This window comes from Alligator mississippiensis, chromosome 9, assembly GCF_030867095.1.
Source record: "Alligator mississippiensis isolate rAllMis1 chromosome 9, rAllMis1, whole genome shotgun sequence".
NCBI classification, from domain to species: Eukaryota; Metazoa; Chordata; order Crocodylia; family Alligatoridae; genus Alligator; species Alligator mississippiensis.
Genome location: NC_081832.1, coordinates 16,347,286 through 16,364,031, shown reverse-complemented (window position 1 = coordinate 16,364,031; position 16,746 = coordinate 16,347,286). Strand labels below are relative to the sequence as shown.

The 16,746-nt window shown below is 45.8% G+C and overlaps 1 protein-coding gene across 1 annotated transcript; it reads left to right on the top strand.

The window, feature by feature from the left end:
* The first annotated feature begins 4,039 nt into the window (after positions 1-4,039).
* SERINC3 (serine incorporator 3) lies at positions 4,040-16,136 on the top strand. The gene is made up of 10 exons (XM_006275218.4): positions 4,040-4,201; positions 4,875-5,036; positions 7,464-7,657; positions 8,272-8,351; positions 9,152-9,289; positions 10,514-10,683; positions 12,147-12,237; positions 12,592-12,769; positions 13,437-13,661; positions 15,124-16,136. The coding sequence occupies exons 1-10, from the start codon at positions 4,163-4,165 to the stop codon at positions 15,260-15,262; spliced, it is 1,416 nt and encodes a 471-aa protein (XP_006275280.1). The 5' UTR covers positions 4,040-4,162; the 3' UTR covers positions 15,263-16,136.
* The last annotated feature ends 610 nt before the right edge of the window (positions 16,137-16,746 follow it).

Below are 16,746 nucleotides of genomic sequence, written 5' to 3'. Positions count from 1 at the left end.
AGGCTTTGCATGCTGGGAAATAGAATGAGTTTTTGGAACTCCCCTGTTACACAGTACAATAAAGTAAAAACCTTTTTGGATGAATAAAAATCTTTTGTCCTTTGCCAGTACTTTCCATCCGAGGATCCTAAAGTGCTTTCCAACCACTAATTAGCCTCACAGGTCCCCTGTGAAGAAGGCATGGCATCATTATCCTTAAGTCACAGCTAAAATTGTTCGATAGCATTCATTGGCATAATAGCTAACCATTTTTAAGTGGCTTACCAATGATCCCTGGGAAGGCAACATAGATTTCCAGGATCTACCTTATTTGTGTATGTGTGTGCGCGCATACACACACTCACCTCCACACACAGAATGAAGTAGCTGAGATTCAGCAGTGACCTTATGCCAGAGATTATTTAGTGCACATGAAAAGGATCAGAAGGCTAAGCCTGTAATAGGGTAAAGGCCCATGCATTTTCTGATCAAGGTTCTATATCTGTGACTTGCTGGGAATGTCATGTGGTCTAGGACGCATGTTTTTCTTAATGGAGCAAATTATGGTTGCTCTGATGGCAAAGACAGTGGCCTCTGGAGATGGCAGGGATACATAGTTAAACATGCTAACTATTAAATACGCATGTGGAAAATGGCTGCTTTATTTAATGTTTTGCTATGACTTCCACGGTCATAACTACTTGTACCTATTAAATACTCCAGAATTCCTTTCCTAAAAGTTAGCATGTGAGCTGCAGTGCCTTAGCCAACTTGCCTCTTGGAATGATTGCTTCCTCCCTCCTTCCAATACCCACTCTTCCTTTCATTTGCTCCTTCAGTACAGTTATGGCTGTGGGATGGGAGCTGAGGAAGGGGAACACAGAGTTCTCCTTCACAGTCTCTTCTAAACCCTATAGTTTTGCCTTGTGCTGATAACCAGATACAAGAAATTATATAGGGGAAGGACACAAATTGGCTTGGGTCATGACAGACCAACACTTCTCTCAGGCTAGTGGCTTGATTTCTATGCAGCTTTCATTTAATAGAGTAAATCCCTAGCTGGTGGGAGTTGTAAAGTATATCTTGAAAGTATGAACTGAATACAGATGATGCAGCAATGAAATAAGCCTGAAATAGAAGCTCTGAGAGGCGTGAGCTTCCCCACTCAAGAGCTGATGAACATTCAACGTTAAGGTTGACTCAGTGTCAGTTGCTCATCGAAGTATTTAAGAAGAAGGTATCATGGTCTACTCAGAGTGACCTCTCATTTTAGGGTTAGTTAATGGGTGGATCTTACCACTTACTTCTTCACCTTCCCCTGAGAAAAAGTGGAGCTAGATCGAAGAAGCTTCTCAGAGCATCTGGACCAAGAGGAGTCCAAGACTGAGAAGTCCTTTGGTGTGTCTAAACCCTGATGAGGGGGAGTCAAGTTCAAGAAACCCATTAGGGACCCAAGTATACACAGCTGCATTTTGAATATCAGCACCACCTGTTGAGAATAAGACCTTATTTTGGCATGTCACATAGGTGGAGCTGACAGAGGTGTACTTCTGCCTTTCATTTACCAATAAAAATCTCTCAGATATCATTCAGGAAGGTCAGGTACCCAGGTTGTAGCTATATTGGTCTAGAGGAAAAAGCAATCAGGGCTCATGATAGATCTGATATCTTTTATTAGACCAACATGATTTAAAAAAAAAAAATCTTTAATTGCAAACTTTCAGGCACAAACACCCTTCATCAGGCATTGGAGAAAAAACTGTAAAAGGTCTCCTGGTAGAAATGAAAGTTCATATTTAATAGAATTTCACAGAGGAATCAATAGATGGAAAGCTCTTCTGGACAGGCAGTTCTTAGCTGGTAAGGAGTCTCCCAGCTCTCTTGTGAGGCTCTGTTATGATGCAAATTTCCTTGAACCAAGGCAGGAGCAGTATCTCAGGTTTCAGGTGGTCACAGTTGCTTTCTGCTTGGGAAATTATGAAGATTTAATTTAAAAAATGGGCTAAAATTTGATATCTTCCATGGTCAGGTATCCGAGTTCTAGCCATATTGGTCTAGAGGAAAAAGCAATCAGGGCTCATGGTAAAAGTGATATCTTTTATTAGACCAACAAGATTTTTGCAAAAAAAGTTCTTAAATTTGCATCATAACAGAGTCTCACAGGAGAGCTAAGAGTAGGGTGGCCATCAAGGTACCTCAAGAATAGAGGACAGTGCCCCCGCCAGGCTGGGGGCATGGTGAGCTCCTGCAGGCAGCAGTGGCAGCGGTGAGCGGGAGCTCTCGCAGGCAGCCGCAGCGGTGTTGGGGGCACGGGAGGGCTGAACAGGGAGCTCCCACAGGCAGCCGTGGCGGAGTTGGCAGCAGAGGTGGGCTGAGCGGGGGGCTCCCGCAGGCAGCTGCGGTGGTATCGGCGGCAGGAGTGGTGTCGAGGGTGGAGGGTGCCGCCAAGTGCTGAAAAATAGAAGACATAAAGGCATCTGGTAGAGGACAGAGGACCAGAAAACCAGACTGTCCTTTATAAAACTGGATGAATGGCCACCCTAACTGAGAGACTCTTTACCAACTAAGAACTGCACGGCCGAAAGAGTTTTCCATCTTTTGACTCCTCTGCATAATCTTATGAAATATGAACTTGATTTCTACCCAGGAGAACTTTTACTATCTCTTTTCGGATGCCTGATGAAAGGTGTTTGTGCCCAAAAGCTTGCAATTAAAGAAATGTTTTTGAAAGAAAGTGTTGGTCTAATAAAAGATATCACCGCTACTGTTGCACAAACTGCTAGTTTCGTGCCCCTGGAGGCTTTTTCCAATTCACCTCAAGGAGAGAGTCACACACACTTAGACTAGGTCCATCTCGAGTTTATTGTTTGCACAAACAGATCGACAGAGGGGCTGAGTCGCCCAAAGCAGAGTCGACCCCGAGTCGTGCTCGAGGTCCCACTTTTATAACCTACATAAACATAAGGTTTCAACGTGGCGATACATGATTGGTTATACTTCTTGGCAAAGCTTAGTACATTCGTAGTTCTAAGACAGAATTGCGGCAAAATTAATGTCTTTTGGTAGCCTTGTATCTTAGTGTAACTTTAGGGCATTGGACAAGGATGATGGTTAATTTATGTGCAGGGCAAGCATTAATTTTTATGTTTTAACAGGAAGCCTTGAGCGTTATCCGGACTATTCTTTATTATGACAAGGTTTAAGGTTTATCTACTGTAGGAAGAAAAAGAGAAGCAGCCAAAAAGCAGCCCATAACTCAGCCATGAGGCCTTGTGCAGCTCGCACAAGGGATCGTGAGATATTTTTACCACACAGCTGCTACACAAACGTTATTGCAAAAATCATGACGACTAGATTATAACATATTTTTACCACACTACCATTCAGGAAGGTCTATATTTGAGTACTGAAGGGGCTTATGGATGGAAAAGGACTGGGTGGGGAAATGGGTAGTGGTACGAGCAGGCCAGGGGGTTCGGTGTTATCTAGAGCGGAGGTCTGGGGGGGTTCAACGTTATCTAGACGTGCTCTGGCCTGGTCTCTGCAGAGGGGCCAAACAGCGCGCTCCAACCCCGCAGTGCCCCAAAGGGGGCCAGGCACCTTGTTTTGACACAAAGGGATGCCCTGTTCACACCAGTGACATGATAGGATGGTATGTTGGCCCTGTTTACACCAGTGATGTGATACGATGTCATGTGATATGTCACGTTAGCACCATGGAGACCAGACATGTTGTCATCAGGTGACATCATGCCTGGTGACGCCCACCCACAGCACTACCGCTGAGCACTTGCGTTTGGGCACCTACACAGGCCGCCCCGGCCTGCGGACCGAACCATCGCCACGCTGCCCCCACACCAACACCCCGACAGTCGCACGGTTGGTACCGCCCACTGAGGACTCTGAGCCAATGAGAGCCTCCTGCTTTGTAACGTCGCGGCGCAAGATTCTAGCGGACTGAATTCAGCGTCGAAAACAACACGACCTTCTCCCCGCCCCCGGGCGGCTCCCGGCCTCTTCATTGGCCGTTGCCCGCACCGAGCTTTCCACCGGGCGTGCGTCACATCCTGGAGACGGCCAATGAGCGCAGGGCGGAGCCGAGCCGAGCCGTGACTACGGGCTGAGGCTGAAGCCGGAAGCGGAGGCGGCTGTTGGGGCTCCGAGGGGCTGTTGCGGCGTTGCCATGGGGGCCGTGCTGGGGGTGTGCTCGCTGGCCAGCTGGGTGAGCGGGGAGCGCGGCGCGGCGCGGGGGGCAGCACCGGGGCGCGGGCGGGGCTCGCCCGACGGGCCGCTGCGCCGGGGTGGCGCCTGCCGCGAATGCCATCGCTCCCGCGCTGCCCTCAGAAGCAGCTCCTAGCGCTCCGTCGTCCCGGCGGTGAGGCCCGCGCGCTCTGCCCGGCCGCGTCCCTGGTCAGGCCTGTCCTTGGGTTTGTGATGAGTTGTGTGTTGTAGAGAAAGGGAGAGGCTGCAGGACCGGGTGCCCGAGCTTGTCCCCTGTGGTTTCAGTTCCTGTCAGTGGGTCTTGTATCCTGGAAGACTTGAGTCCTAAGGTGTTTGCTGGTTGATGGTGTAAAAGGCCCTGGTGTAACCACAGGTCACGTGCCCCTGCTACATTTTCTTTTTGTTTGTAAACAGAGGTGTACTTGGCTGGTACATTTCTATGACCTGAAGTGCCTGTATAAAGCTGGAGGCCCCGTCACGCATTTAAAAGAAGAGCCCCGTGACTACACTTTCTGCTTTGAACCAGGATAAAGCAGGAAGGACCCCATGCGCTGGCCATTTCTGGATATCCAGCTGAATTGCAGGCTCTGTTTGCTGCTCAGCTTGTTCAGCTCTCTTGAGAGAGGGGTAATGTATGGGGAAATGTCCTCACGGTTCCCCTGCTTCTCCTTCAGATTCCTTGCCTGTGTAGCGGTGCCTCGTGTTTGCTGTGCCGATGCTGTCCGAACAGCAAGAATTCGACAGTGACGCGTCTTATCTATGCCTTCCTCCTCCTCCTCAGCACCTTTGTGGCCTGCATTATGCTGGCACCAGGAATGGAATTGCAGCTGAAAAAGGTGTGGAAAAGCCTCTTGTGATCTATTTGCCATAAAGCTACAATTCGTTCTGGAGGATGTCAGTTCTTTTTATTAAGCATGGGTTACAGTGGATGTAAAAGTGTCCATGTCTCTCATAGAATCATAGAAACCTAGGGTTGGAAGGGACCTCAGGAGGTCATCTAGTCCAGCCCCTGCTCATAGTAGGACCATTGCCAACTAGATCATCCCAGCCAAAGCTTTGTCAAGCCAGGCCTGATAAGTCTCCAAGGATGGAGAGTCTACCACCTCTCTAGATAACCTGGTCTAGTGCTTTACCACCTTGCTAGTGAGAGTTTTCTTCCTAATATCCAACCTAAACCTCCTTTATTGCACCTTGAGACCATTGCTCCTTGTTCTGTCATCTCTTACCACTGAGAACAGTCTAGTTCAGGGGCAGGCAAAAGTCTTACTCTTGTATGTTGGGGTGGGGGGGGACTTGGGGGTGTGTAGATGTGGGTGGGTATGGGGGTTTGTGGGGAGGTGTAGGTGGGTATGGGTTTGGGGGGCTGTGGGGTGGGTGGAGAGGGAGGGTGGCTTTGGGGGGGTGTGGATGTGTGTGCATGTAGCAGTGAGCGGGGCTCCCCCCAGAGGTGCGTGAGTGTGCGAGAGGCGTGGGGTTTGTGGGGGAGGGGGTGGGTGCAGTGTTTGTGGGGGAGGAGGTCGTTGTGGAGCTTGTGGAAGAGGGTTTGAAGGTATGGTGGGGTGTGCACGGGAACTGTCTGCGTGCTGCTGCCCCCCGCCTGCCGTCAGCTCCCTCTCCTGCCCCACACCAGTCCGGAGCCCGCGCTGCCTGGCCCTGGCGTGTCCTGCTGCCCCCTGGGCACAGTGAGGCTAGGGTGGCTCCTTTCAACTGCTGCTGGCCCTATGGTACTGGTAGGGACCTGCACGTACACCCCCAACCTGGCTCCCCACACCAGCTCCTGAGTCACCCATCCAGGCTCAGCAGCGACCGCGGCTACTGGGCAGAAGCTGTTGCTTGGCGTGAGGGGAAAAAGCGGTCCCTTCCTCTAACCTGCTGGCAGGCAGTTCTCGGTGCAGCCCAGTGTGGTGCGGGCTCTGGGCGGCTGTACCAAGAACTTCCCAGCAGCAGCAAAGTGGGGGGTTGCGCTGCTTTTCCCCAACAATTCTGCTTAGCAGCCGCTGCTGCTGAGCCTGGACAGGAGAGTCTGGAGCAGGTGCAAGGCGGGCCGGGTCAGGCTGTGTATGTAGGTCCCTGCTGGTTCTGCAGGGCTGGGGCCAATGGCAGCCATAGCCAGAAAGAGTCGCTGCTGCCTAGAAAGTTAATCTAGCCATCGAGCCGCCTCAGCTCTACTGCGTGCCCAAGGGGTCGCAGAACGCACCACGGCCAGGCAGGACCAAGGGACCCACCTCGGGCCAGACAAAGCCCCTCTGCAGGCTGTATCCAGCCCACAGTCTGTATTTTGTCCATTCCTGGTCTAGCTCCATCTTCTTTGGAGTTACCCTCCAGGTGGTTAAAGGCTTCTATCAAATCCCCTCTGAGTTGGGTTTGTTTTTGTTTTTTTTGTTTTTTTTCCCCTCCAGTTCCCTCAGCCTTTCCTCATAAATCATGTATCCCAGCCACCAAACCCTTTTCTTTGCTTGGCTTTCTTTCAGATGCATAGGGGGCCTCACCTGAGAGAAATAATTATCCGATTATATATATCATTGGTTTATTATGGTCTTACACATGTACCTCACTGAAATGTATATGGGCGCAGTGCTTGCTTTTCTTCTAAGCTTACATTTTCTTTAGTAGTGCAGTCTGAAGCACGTGTTGCTGTGTTGCAAATCCTCTTTCCATAAGCCAGTTCACTTTGATTTTATGCTTCTGAAGAAGTGACTTAAATTTAATTACCTAAATAATTAATTCTGTCTCCATCTCTTCCTGCCCTTTTGATAAATTCCTCAAACAGGTAAACATATCTCAGCTAGCGGGAGAGTTAGGGTGGTGGCCTTCTAGCATGTGGAACAACGAAAGGTATTCATGGACCAGTGTTACTAGGGTCCTGCCTAAAAATCGAGCTATCTGCTTGTGGCCAAAGTTGGGTGCCACTGGGGGCTTACAGACAGGAGTAGGCAAAGGTATTTAATAGACTGAAGTGTGCCAAGTGGATTCCTGTTTGGTATTTTCCCTTAAAGAACAAGTTCATAAGATGCATGTTTTGAAGACTCTCTAGTCTGGAGAATTCCATGGATAATTTGAATGGCATGTCTTGCTTGCATAGAGATGTTATGGGGAGGGAAAGATGACATTGGATTCTGTTTGGCCAGATAGGAAGTCCTTTCTTATCAGTTGTGGGGTAGAAGCTGGCTGAGAACCTTGTGTTATTTACGTATTCCATGTGTTTGTGACTGTGGTCTGTGAAGTGCAACTTATGAGTCTATTGTTTTTTGTTTTTTACTCAGGTGCCTGGATTTTGTGATGAGGGACTTCATACCCGGCTACCGCACCTGAATGGCTTTGTTAATTGCGACGTGCTGGTGGGATACAGAGCAGTGTATCGCATCAGCTTTGCTATGGCAGTGTTTTTCTTTATCTTCTCTATGCTTATGATACAAGTGAAAACTAGTAACGATCCAAGAGCCTCGGTGCACAATGGGTATGTGTGCATTCAGCTGACTTGCTGCTTACCTTATTGCCATCTCTCTCTTCCTGCCTTCTTTCCCAAACAAAAGTGACCAGTTTTTTTAGTTTATAGGGATTTACAGCTCTAACTTAGTTTTTAGTATCTTGCTGATTGCCTAAAGAGCACAGTCTCTGAACTTGTGAGTGGCTTCTCATTACACCACATTTCTAACTTACAGACAGCTGAAAGTCAGTGGGTAACTTTGGAATTGGCTAAAAATTTATGTATTCTCTTATTTTTTTAGGAAAAAAATATGTTTCTTTGAAGTCTGGCCTTAGTTTAAAACTGCCATCCTCAGCTTTTAGTAGGAAAGTTTAAAAAATAAAAATAAAAAAAAATTCCCCACCAGGAACCTATTTCTATTAATGAATCGCCCTTCCTGCCTGTGTAATTTTCATTGTTTATGAACCAACAACCACCTAGCCTAGGAAGTCTACTCCCTAAAGTATCCCCAAATATGCTATATATGTCTGCTCTATCTGTATTAGGAGACTCTCTCTTCAGCAGCCACTCTCATTGTTCACTTGTGACATGTTGTAGACTGTGGGACCAGTGTTTTTCCAACAGATCTTTGTCTCTGTCTCAAGGTTCTGGTTCTTCAAAATAGCAGCCATCGTTGGTATCATGGTTGGAGCATTCTATATTCCTGAAGGGCCTTTCACAAGAGGTACAGCTTATGCATACAGTCATGGAATGTTTTCTTGGAAATGCAAACCATTTTTGCAAGTTGGGATGTGGGTGTAGTCAGCATATTCCACATTATGTTTGCAGCACAGCCCTTTCTTTGCAATGTTCTAGGACTGTCAAATGTTCCAGTAACTTGGGAAGTTAGTGGGGTAAGCAATGTATTCCTTGAGGCATAGCAGCCATGGCTCAAATGGGACCAAGCTGCATATTCATAATGCAGAACTCTACTCTGTAGTCCCAAGGGTCAAGTTGACTAAGGAATGACTTATTTTATGCCTGTTCTATTACTGTTTATATTAGTGGAAGCTTCAAAACATTTCCCCTGCCCCCCATGTTGTAGGGATCTCTTTCAGAGAGCTTTTGTGAGGATGTCATCAATCAGTGATTCTAAGGGAGTGTACATCTGCAATTGGATAGATATTAGAACTAGTTTAGAGGATTGAGGGGGGTGGTTAAGTTATCACCAAAGACATGTGTGATGATGGGGAATTTACATTCAAATTCTTCTGTGTGTATTTGACTAGGTTCATATGGGCATTTCCATTGGAGTAATTGAAACTATTTACATGCTCTAGAATTAAGTGCAAATGTAATATTGCAGGACTGAGGCCCCAGGAAGTCATGGTGTCTGAGTTTCCAAGTGGGTAGTTCTAGGCTGTGCTTTCACCATTCGTATATAAGCCATATCATGGTCAGCATTATTATCCCAGGATAATTTCTCTCCATAGGAAATACACAGATTATGAGAGAGAACTTCATACTCTGCATTTTCCTTTCTAGCATGGTTTGCAATTGGCAGTGCTGGAGCCTTCTGCTTCATCCTCATCCAGCTGGTGCTGCTTGTGGATTTGGCTCATTCTTGGAATGAGTCCTGGGTGGAGCGAATGGAGGAAGGAAACTCCAGGTGCTGGTATGCCGGTAGGTTCTTCAGCTAGGAAGTGTAAAACATCAACTGGAAGAGACTAACAGAATGCCACCTGCATGATTTACACATGAAAGAAGATGTAGCCTGCTAAAACATGGTCTGTGTCACATACCTAAAACCGAATGGGTACATGATGTCATGGAAACACACGCGGCATACTTTTAGGTCAGGTCAGCAGAAGCTTTTATTCAAAAGAAACTACAGCTGTAGGGGGGATTCCAAAGTGACATGGATTTCCCAAGCACTTGGAAGGGGTCCCCCCCCCCCCCCCCCCCCCCCCCCAGAGCAAAATCAGGAGGCTTATATACTTTTTAACAGTTGCTTACAACTCACGTGATTGTATAATGAAATTAGCGTGAAAAGCGGCTATAATATTACTTCATTATTTCTTTGCTGTAATCAGGATGGGAACTAATGGGGGAGGCAAGGTTAGTTCACAAACCTCCTTCTTGCACCTGGAAATCAGACTTGTACATACTTTTTGCTATCTTCAAGGCTGCGGTGAGCGAAGCAGTTGCAGAGGAGTTACAAAGAACAAACACTTCCTCTTATCTGTTCTACCTTACAGAGCCAGCAATTCTCCACAAAGCGGTTATGTCATCTTATAACTAAAATAATCAAAGTTTAAGGCATATATTTCTTCTGATTCCACAATGAGGAGCTCATAGCTGCCATGCTGTCCTGTTATATCTATATCTATATGTTGGTCTTGTCCTCATACAATAAGAAGCAGGCTCTGTTTGTCTCAGACTGGTATAATGGTCAAATGAGCAGCACTAAAGTTTCTTGTCTAGTTATGAGAAGTCTTATCTGAATGCAGGGGCAAACAGCCAGGAACTTCCAAATTCTACTTCTCAGTTTGCCTTGGACTCCTTCCTATCCACAGACAAGTTGGCTAAACCATTTTCCTTGAGTTATACTATAGGCTTGATGGTGGTAATGCTGCTCTACCTTACAAGTAGGTTGTTGACATAATAGGACAGATCTTCAAAAAAACCCAAACACATTAACACTGAATTGTTGTACAAGTTTAGGTAAACATGCATTGTAACTTCTTCGAGGTTGCTTATATTGGGAGGAAGAGTGGAGTAGAGATTGCCCTAGCCAGGCTGGGTGACGGGAATGTTTTCAGCTGGGCAGGCTCCTTCCTGGGGCATTTAAGAAGCTTATGTTTCTACACTGATCATGAGAGCTAACATTTTGTCTTTTCTCTTTAGCCTTACTATCCTGTACAGGCCTCTTCTACATCGTGTCAGTCATTTTACTTGTGCTTTTCTACATATTCTACACACAACCTGATGGCTGCACTGAGAACAAGTTCTTCATAAGTATTAATTTGATCCTGTGCGTTGCTGTCTCCATCATCTCTATCCTCCCAAAAGTTCAGGTACTAAATATTTTTGTGAGCTTCTAAGTTCAATTCTTCAGCAGATAAATAGTCTGGAAAAAATCTCGCTTGTAACAGGAAGGAGTGAAAATATACTTAGCTATTCCGTCTGATGCATCTGACCAGGTCTTTACTACAGCACTTTGTCAGCATAGCTGCATGGACAAAATTGCCACCCTTGCTGCAGTCTCACTAGTATGCTTTTGTTGACTTGGATGCAAGGGCAAGCAACATCAATTGTCCAGAAAAACTATCAGTCTTCACTTCTGCTTTCCACTAGGTGGCTCTGTCAGTATAGTAATAGAGGAGGCCTTGTAGCCCAGACAAGCTACCTCCACTCTGTGCTTTCTGCTTATTTCTAAGCAGCCTAATGCTGTGGTTACTAAACTGTGGACAATGGACAACTTGCTGACATCTGTAGAAAGTCAGTTTGTCACAACATACTGGCTCATGTTTCAAGCATTACCATAAAGACAGCTGAAGTACTGTGCACCCAGTTATTTACTAACTATGCTTTTCTACACAACCATTTTTTTTTTTTTTTTTTTTTTATGGTTGCCTTGGATGTTGTGCTGTCATGCATCTGAAAACTATGACCTCTCCAGGTCATCTGAAATATACATCAGTAAGACTTAGGTTGTCAAATTACTTTGGTGCTTCTAAAATGTTATTCTTTAACATGTTCCTCACCGTGAAAAGAAAACACGTGAACCTTTGCCCTAGTTTAAAGCAGTTGCCAGACAAATTGATATCAAGGTTTTATTGCATTAATAGTTTGTTGCTGCCACAAATTCTGATTTTGCCTTTTGGTCCACCTGAGGTTTTTCACGTACAAACTGAGCATTAAAATGGCACTGAGCTAATTTCTAATAGGCAAATTCCTTAGTGACTTGTGTTGGCATCTGTAGTAGAACTGATCTTTCTGCCTGTATATCAAGTGGAACACTGCCACACTTAATGCTGCTATTCAGACACCTTTTGCAGACTATTGGATATACACATAGATCTTGGGTTTAGATACTCCAGTGCTTCCCCCAAGCCTGTTTTGAATCACTTTATTAATCTACAGCAGGGTATTACTGGATATCACTCATACATTTGTTTGAGCTGTGTTTGCAGACCTGCTACAGTCAGAGTCTGCATTAGAGACTGACTAAAAACTGATCTGCTGTGAACTTCTGCATGCTTGGGTCAGAAAGAATAAACGTGTGCCATCAGCTGCTCTTTCTATGAAAGTGGAGAACACTGGTCATTACCTACTAGTTTACAGTCCTTCCCCTGTGGCCCCTGCATTGTCTGCTGTCATACATAACATATAGTCATGAAGAATCAGAAGTCTTGATTTCAAATCTGAAGGTTTTTCTGCTGATCATTAAATGTTAGTCAAATCTGTAGGAATTAAGATTTGTGTGTGTGAAATTCTTCCTTTTTGACTGTGAGGAGAGCATTTTGTCTTTAAACAGGAAAACCAGCCACGCTCTGGCCTTCTGCAGTCTTCTATTATCACTCTATACACCATGTATCTCACTTGGTCAGCCATGTCTAATGAGCCAGGTAAACATCCACTTGTCTTGGTTATTCCATTCTTAAAACAAACAATCTGTTGGTGGGTTTCACATTTGTGATAAGTGATTGTGTTATTACTAGTCATTTGTCAAGTCCAGAATTCAGGCTGTTTCTGATGGCCTCAATACTTCCAAAACTGAACAGTGGGAAGCCTTGCAAAACCATAAAAGCTTTATGAAATATTTTTGCCCAGTCTCATCAAGTAAAGGGAGGAAAGACCTTCTTGGTACTTAGGCTTTTGGGGAATTCCAGAGCAGGTCAGAGGGAACTTGGCTGATGAAAGATGGAGACAAACTGATATCAAAGTTTGTTTTTTTTGTTGGTGTCTAAAACCTTTTTCAGATCGAAGCTGTAACCCGAGTTTGTTAAACATCATCACACAGATAACTACATCCACAATAGCTCCAGCTAACACAACCATTGTACCTGCCACTCCAGCTCCACCAAAGTCCTTGCAGTGGTGGGATGCACAGAGCATTGTTGGCCTTACTATCTTTGTCCTTTGTCTCTTATATTCTAGGTAAGACCTGAATCACTTTAAATGTCTTGCCTACTTGTTGTCAAGGTTGGGTTTGTGAATGAAATTTACCTGGATTGCAGATTCTGTTGACGTTGGGAGCAAAGAAACAAAAAATGGATTACTACCATTACATTCTATATCCTGGGAAGATACAGGTTGCATCAGCCCCAGTTCCCCTAATTCATTAAAGGGAAAAGGGTGGAAGCTTAAATAGGCTGTAAGATAATGAAGGGTTAGAGGAAGAAAAAATGCTGCCTAGTCACTAAACGAATAGTAGAAAAGTTATGTCTGAACAGACATACCCAAACCACGCTAAAAAAAACCCAGATGCCTGTAGGAGAAGGTATTTTTCTCACCTGACAGGTTGCACAGCACAGTGTTTCCACCCATGCTAGCTGGGATTTGAGTGAATTGCCTGATCCTGTAGCAGCTGGAGCCCCTGGTACTTTTACTACAGTAGATGACCAAGAAGGGTGTCAAGTCCCATGTGTTATGTCTTCAAAGAGTAGGTCATTGTTCTGAAGCATGAATGGCTTTTCCAAAGGAACAAACACTATCACTAGAATTTGCAACATGTCTTGCTTAGGCATTGTGTTCTCTAACAACTTTCAAATGCCATGATATTAAATACAGTTTTTTAATAGTTTTTGCTTTGGGTCACTTGCAGCATCCGCTCTTCCAGTAACAGCCAGGTGAGCAAGCTGACTCTGTCTGGAAGTGATAGTGCCATCCTGGAAGATGGTGTGGGGGCAGGTGGTGGAGCTGGAGAAGAAGTAGTCCGCCGTGTTGCAGACAATGAGAAGGAAGGAGTTCAGTACAGCTATGCCTTCTTTCACTTCATGCTGTTCCTTGCCGCTCTGTATATCATGATGACTCTTACTAACTGGTACAGGTAAGAACATAGGCTGAAATATGCTCAGTACTAGGTGGCAGGAGACATGTACATTTGTGGAGACACACCTCTTGTGGTTGCTTGGGGTGATCACTTACAACAGGGGTTCCCAACCACCAGGCCACGGCCCGGTACCAAGCCGCAAAGGGTTGGCTGCCAGGCCATGGCACCAACCCTGCTCCTGTAGACCCCCGCAGTGAGGGATGGGGGAGTGGGACTGCTGGGGCTGGAGCAGGCGTGGATGCAGCTTGTCTGGGAGGTCCGGACAGCTCCCGCCATTGCATACATCCTGGGAGGGCATGGGGGGAGTGCATGGTCCTGGATTTGCGTGGGTTGGGCTGGGGCCAGGACAGCGCTGGGCTGTTTCTGGGTAGACCGCAGGACAGAGCTGTGGCTCGTCCGGGATGTGCAGGCGGCTTCTGCTGCTGTGCACCACTCGTTCAGCATTTACTCATTCATATGGCAGCTCCCATTGCTTGTCTGGGCGGGCATGGGGGAGGCGTATGCCCCCAGATCTGTGTGGGGCGGAGTGAGCTGGGCTAGGGCTGCACTCTAGGCAGGCGGTGGTGGTACTGGGAGCAGGGGCTACAGTGAACTTTTGGGTGGCTGCAGCTTCCTGATAGCCCTCGCTCCCAGCACCACCACTGTCTGCCAGGAATGCAGCCTAGTGCAGCCCTGGCTGTGTCCAGTTTTTAAATCTGGTGTGGTATGAGGGGAGGGAGGCCACGGTTCATTTGGGGCAGCGTGGGTGGCTTCCGCTGCTGCATGCACTCCAGGAAGGCATGGGGGGGGCGCATGCCTCCAGATCTGCACGAGGCTGGGTGGGCTGGGGCAGGCAGCTTGGCAGCGCCTGCTCCGTGCAGGGGCCCAGCAGCAAGTACCTGCAGGGCTGCGCAGCACAACTTGAGAGCTGCTTTGCATGGTGTGGGTTGGGGAACTCAGTGCTGGGACTGCCAGGGGAAGGAGCTGCCCTGGTGGTGTGCAAGCCTGGGCTGCAGCTGCTGAGGAGGGAGGAAGCCCCCGCAAGGAGCCTGGGAATTTTCAGGAGCCACCGTTCACCTGTGCACAGCTCAGTCTGGTGCCCTGTCACAGCTGGGCAGCCCTTGATCCAGCCTCACTTTCTCTCCCACCACTGGGACCTCGATCTGTCCCCTCATGCCCCATCCTACCACAAGAGACTTACAAGGCAGACCCAGCTGCTCTCGCCACCCCCACAATGTAAAAAAAATAATTTAAATATGTAAACTATACTGTTTTTGTACCTGGTCCACCAAAATTCTTTGAGTGAGTTTGTGGTCCACAGTGTAAAAAGGTTGGGAACCCCTAACTTACAAGACTGGGTACAGAGCGTTAGAATGTCCTAAATGTGTTGCACCTTAAATTCAGAAGCTTAGAGAGAGGTGAGAACAGGTGTTTGCCTAGATCCATTAGCTTGGATCATTAATCAACTTTTCCATTATAGCCCTGATGCAGATTTTAAAACTATGACAAGCAAGTGGCCGGCTGTGTGGGTGAAGATAACTTCAAGCTGGGTCTGCCTCCTCCTTTATGTCTGGACACTAGTGGCTCCTCTTGTCTTTAAGAATCGAGACTTCAGTTAAATGATTTGAGTTTGTCCAAGATTGTGGAAGTGTGAGAGTCTCCTTTGAAAGCCAAAAGGTTCTGCAATTGCTTCAGTTATTTTCTGAAACTAAGGCATAATACTACCTTTCTTCCCCCCCTGTTGAAACTACCTGCCAGTGGTTAGAAACCTGATCGATCACATAATGCTTGATGCATGATCTAAGCTATATTAACGTTGATATGTTTTTATTTAACCTGCTGCCTAAGTAAAATTTGCTTACTACCACATTTTAAAAAACCTACAACAGCTGTGCTGTTAAAGCATGGAAGGAAAAAAAACAAACTATACTATCCAATAGCCCCAGTAGAAAATATTGAGGAAGAATAATGTTTGCTAAACCCAAAGTAATATATTTTAAAGAACAAGTTCTATTCACTGCACTGCACTGGTGTACTAATGGTCTACATGGAAGCATAAGCCATATTGGACAGTTGTTTCTACATTCCACTGCAAATGTTTCTGTTTCTGGGTAAAAGTTTATGCATTCACTGCAAGGAAGAGTGTTGAAGTTGGGTAGCTGTTAATTGCAGGTCCTGCTTATTCCAGGAGAAACTTTTAGATTGCTTGTTTGTAAGGCAAATTTTATGGACACTGCTTCTTGACTTAGCAAGTTTGCCAAATATTCTCTCTCTTGCTGATGGGCATATGTGATTGTTTGTTTGAAAAAAAACAAAAACAAAACCCCCAAAAAACCTTAAAATGAAGATCATGCTTCAAAAATAACAAAGCTCGTTTCTTCCGCTTATTTGTATGACATGCTTGTAAGCAGTAGTGCACACAGCTATCAATATTGGCATCTAAGACATTTGCACTGTAAACTCATTTGAATAAAATACTGATTTTTAATTGTACAGAGCCTTTCTTGAACTCTGTTCCTGGCACGTGCAGGAAGCAAAGAACATTTTTGTGATTCAAAATGCCACAGGATGTAAAAGGATGGTTAATACAGCAGCCGGGGTGGTTCCGCAGATCCAACAGGATGTGTATGTGCTTCAAAGTATGTTAATAGATAAAGCAATGTGTCATGCAGTTTAAAAGACAGTCTGGTCTGACATGCTAATATATATTCATTCTAATCCTGTTTGAGTCATATTGCAGCATTTCATGAAATTAACTTGTATGTTAAATCAGAGACCAGCAAAGCAACCTGAGTTACTTCACCTTGTAGACTTTTATACTGCTCCACTAACAATTTCATAGCATGAAGTTTGAGGAAACATAGTGGTGAAATGTGAAATATCTACTTTCATCTTATTCTTGCTATTCTTATAGCTGTTAGTTTGGAACCATGTTCAAGTGAGAATTCAGTCCTGCCATCAGATCCTTAAGTTTTTCTTAGCATTTATGTTTCTTCTTAAGGTCATGAATTGGCCTTCCTGGTTATGATCTCAAACAATGAGTTATCTTGCACATGCACAATTCTTTGTTAGTGCTGTTGGTGAGGAAAGAAGAGAGTCCTAT

Bases quoted from the DNA above. Each gene is read 5' to 3' on its own strand.
- SERINC3 (XM_006275218.4), top strand. From the start codon at position 4,163: ATGGGGGCCGTGCTGGGGGTGTGCTCGCTGGCCAGCTGG. The intron at 7,658-8,271 runs GTATGTGTGCAT...CTCTGTCTCAAG, and splicing joins AGAGCCTCGGTGCACAATGG to GTTCTGGTTCTTCAAAATAG. The intron at 12,770-13,436 runs GTAAGACCTGAA...GGTCACTTGCAG, and splicing joins CTTTGTCTCTTATATTCTAG to CATCCGCTCTTCCAGTAACA.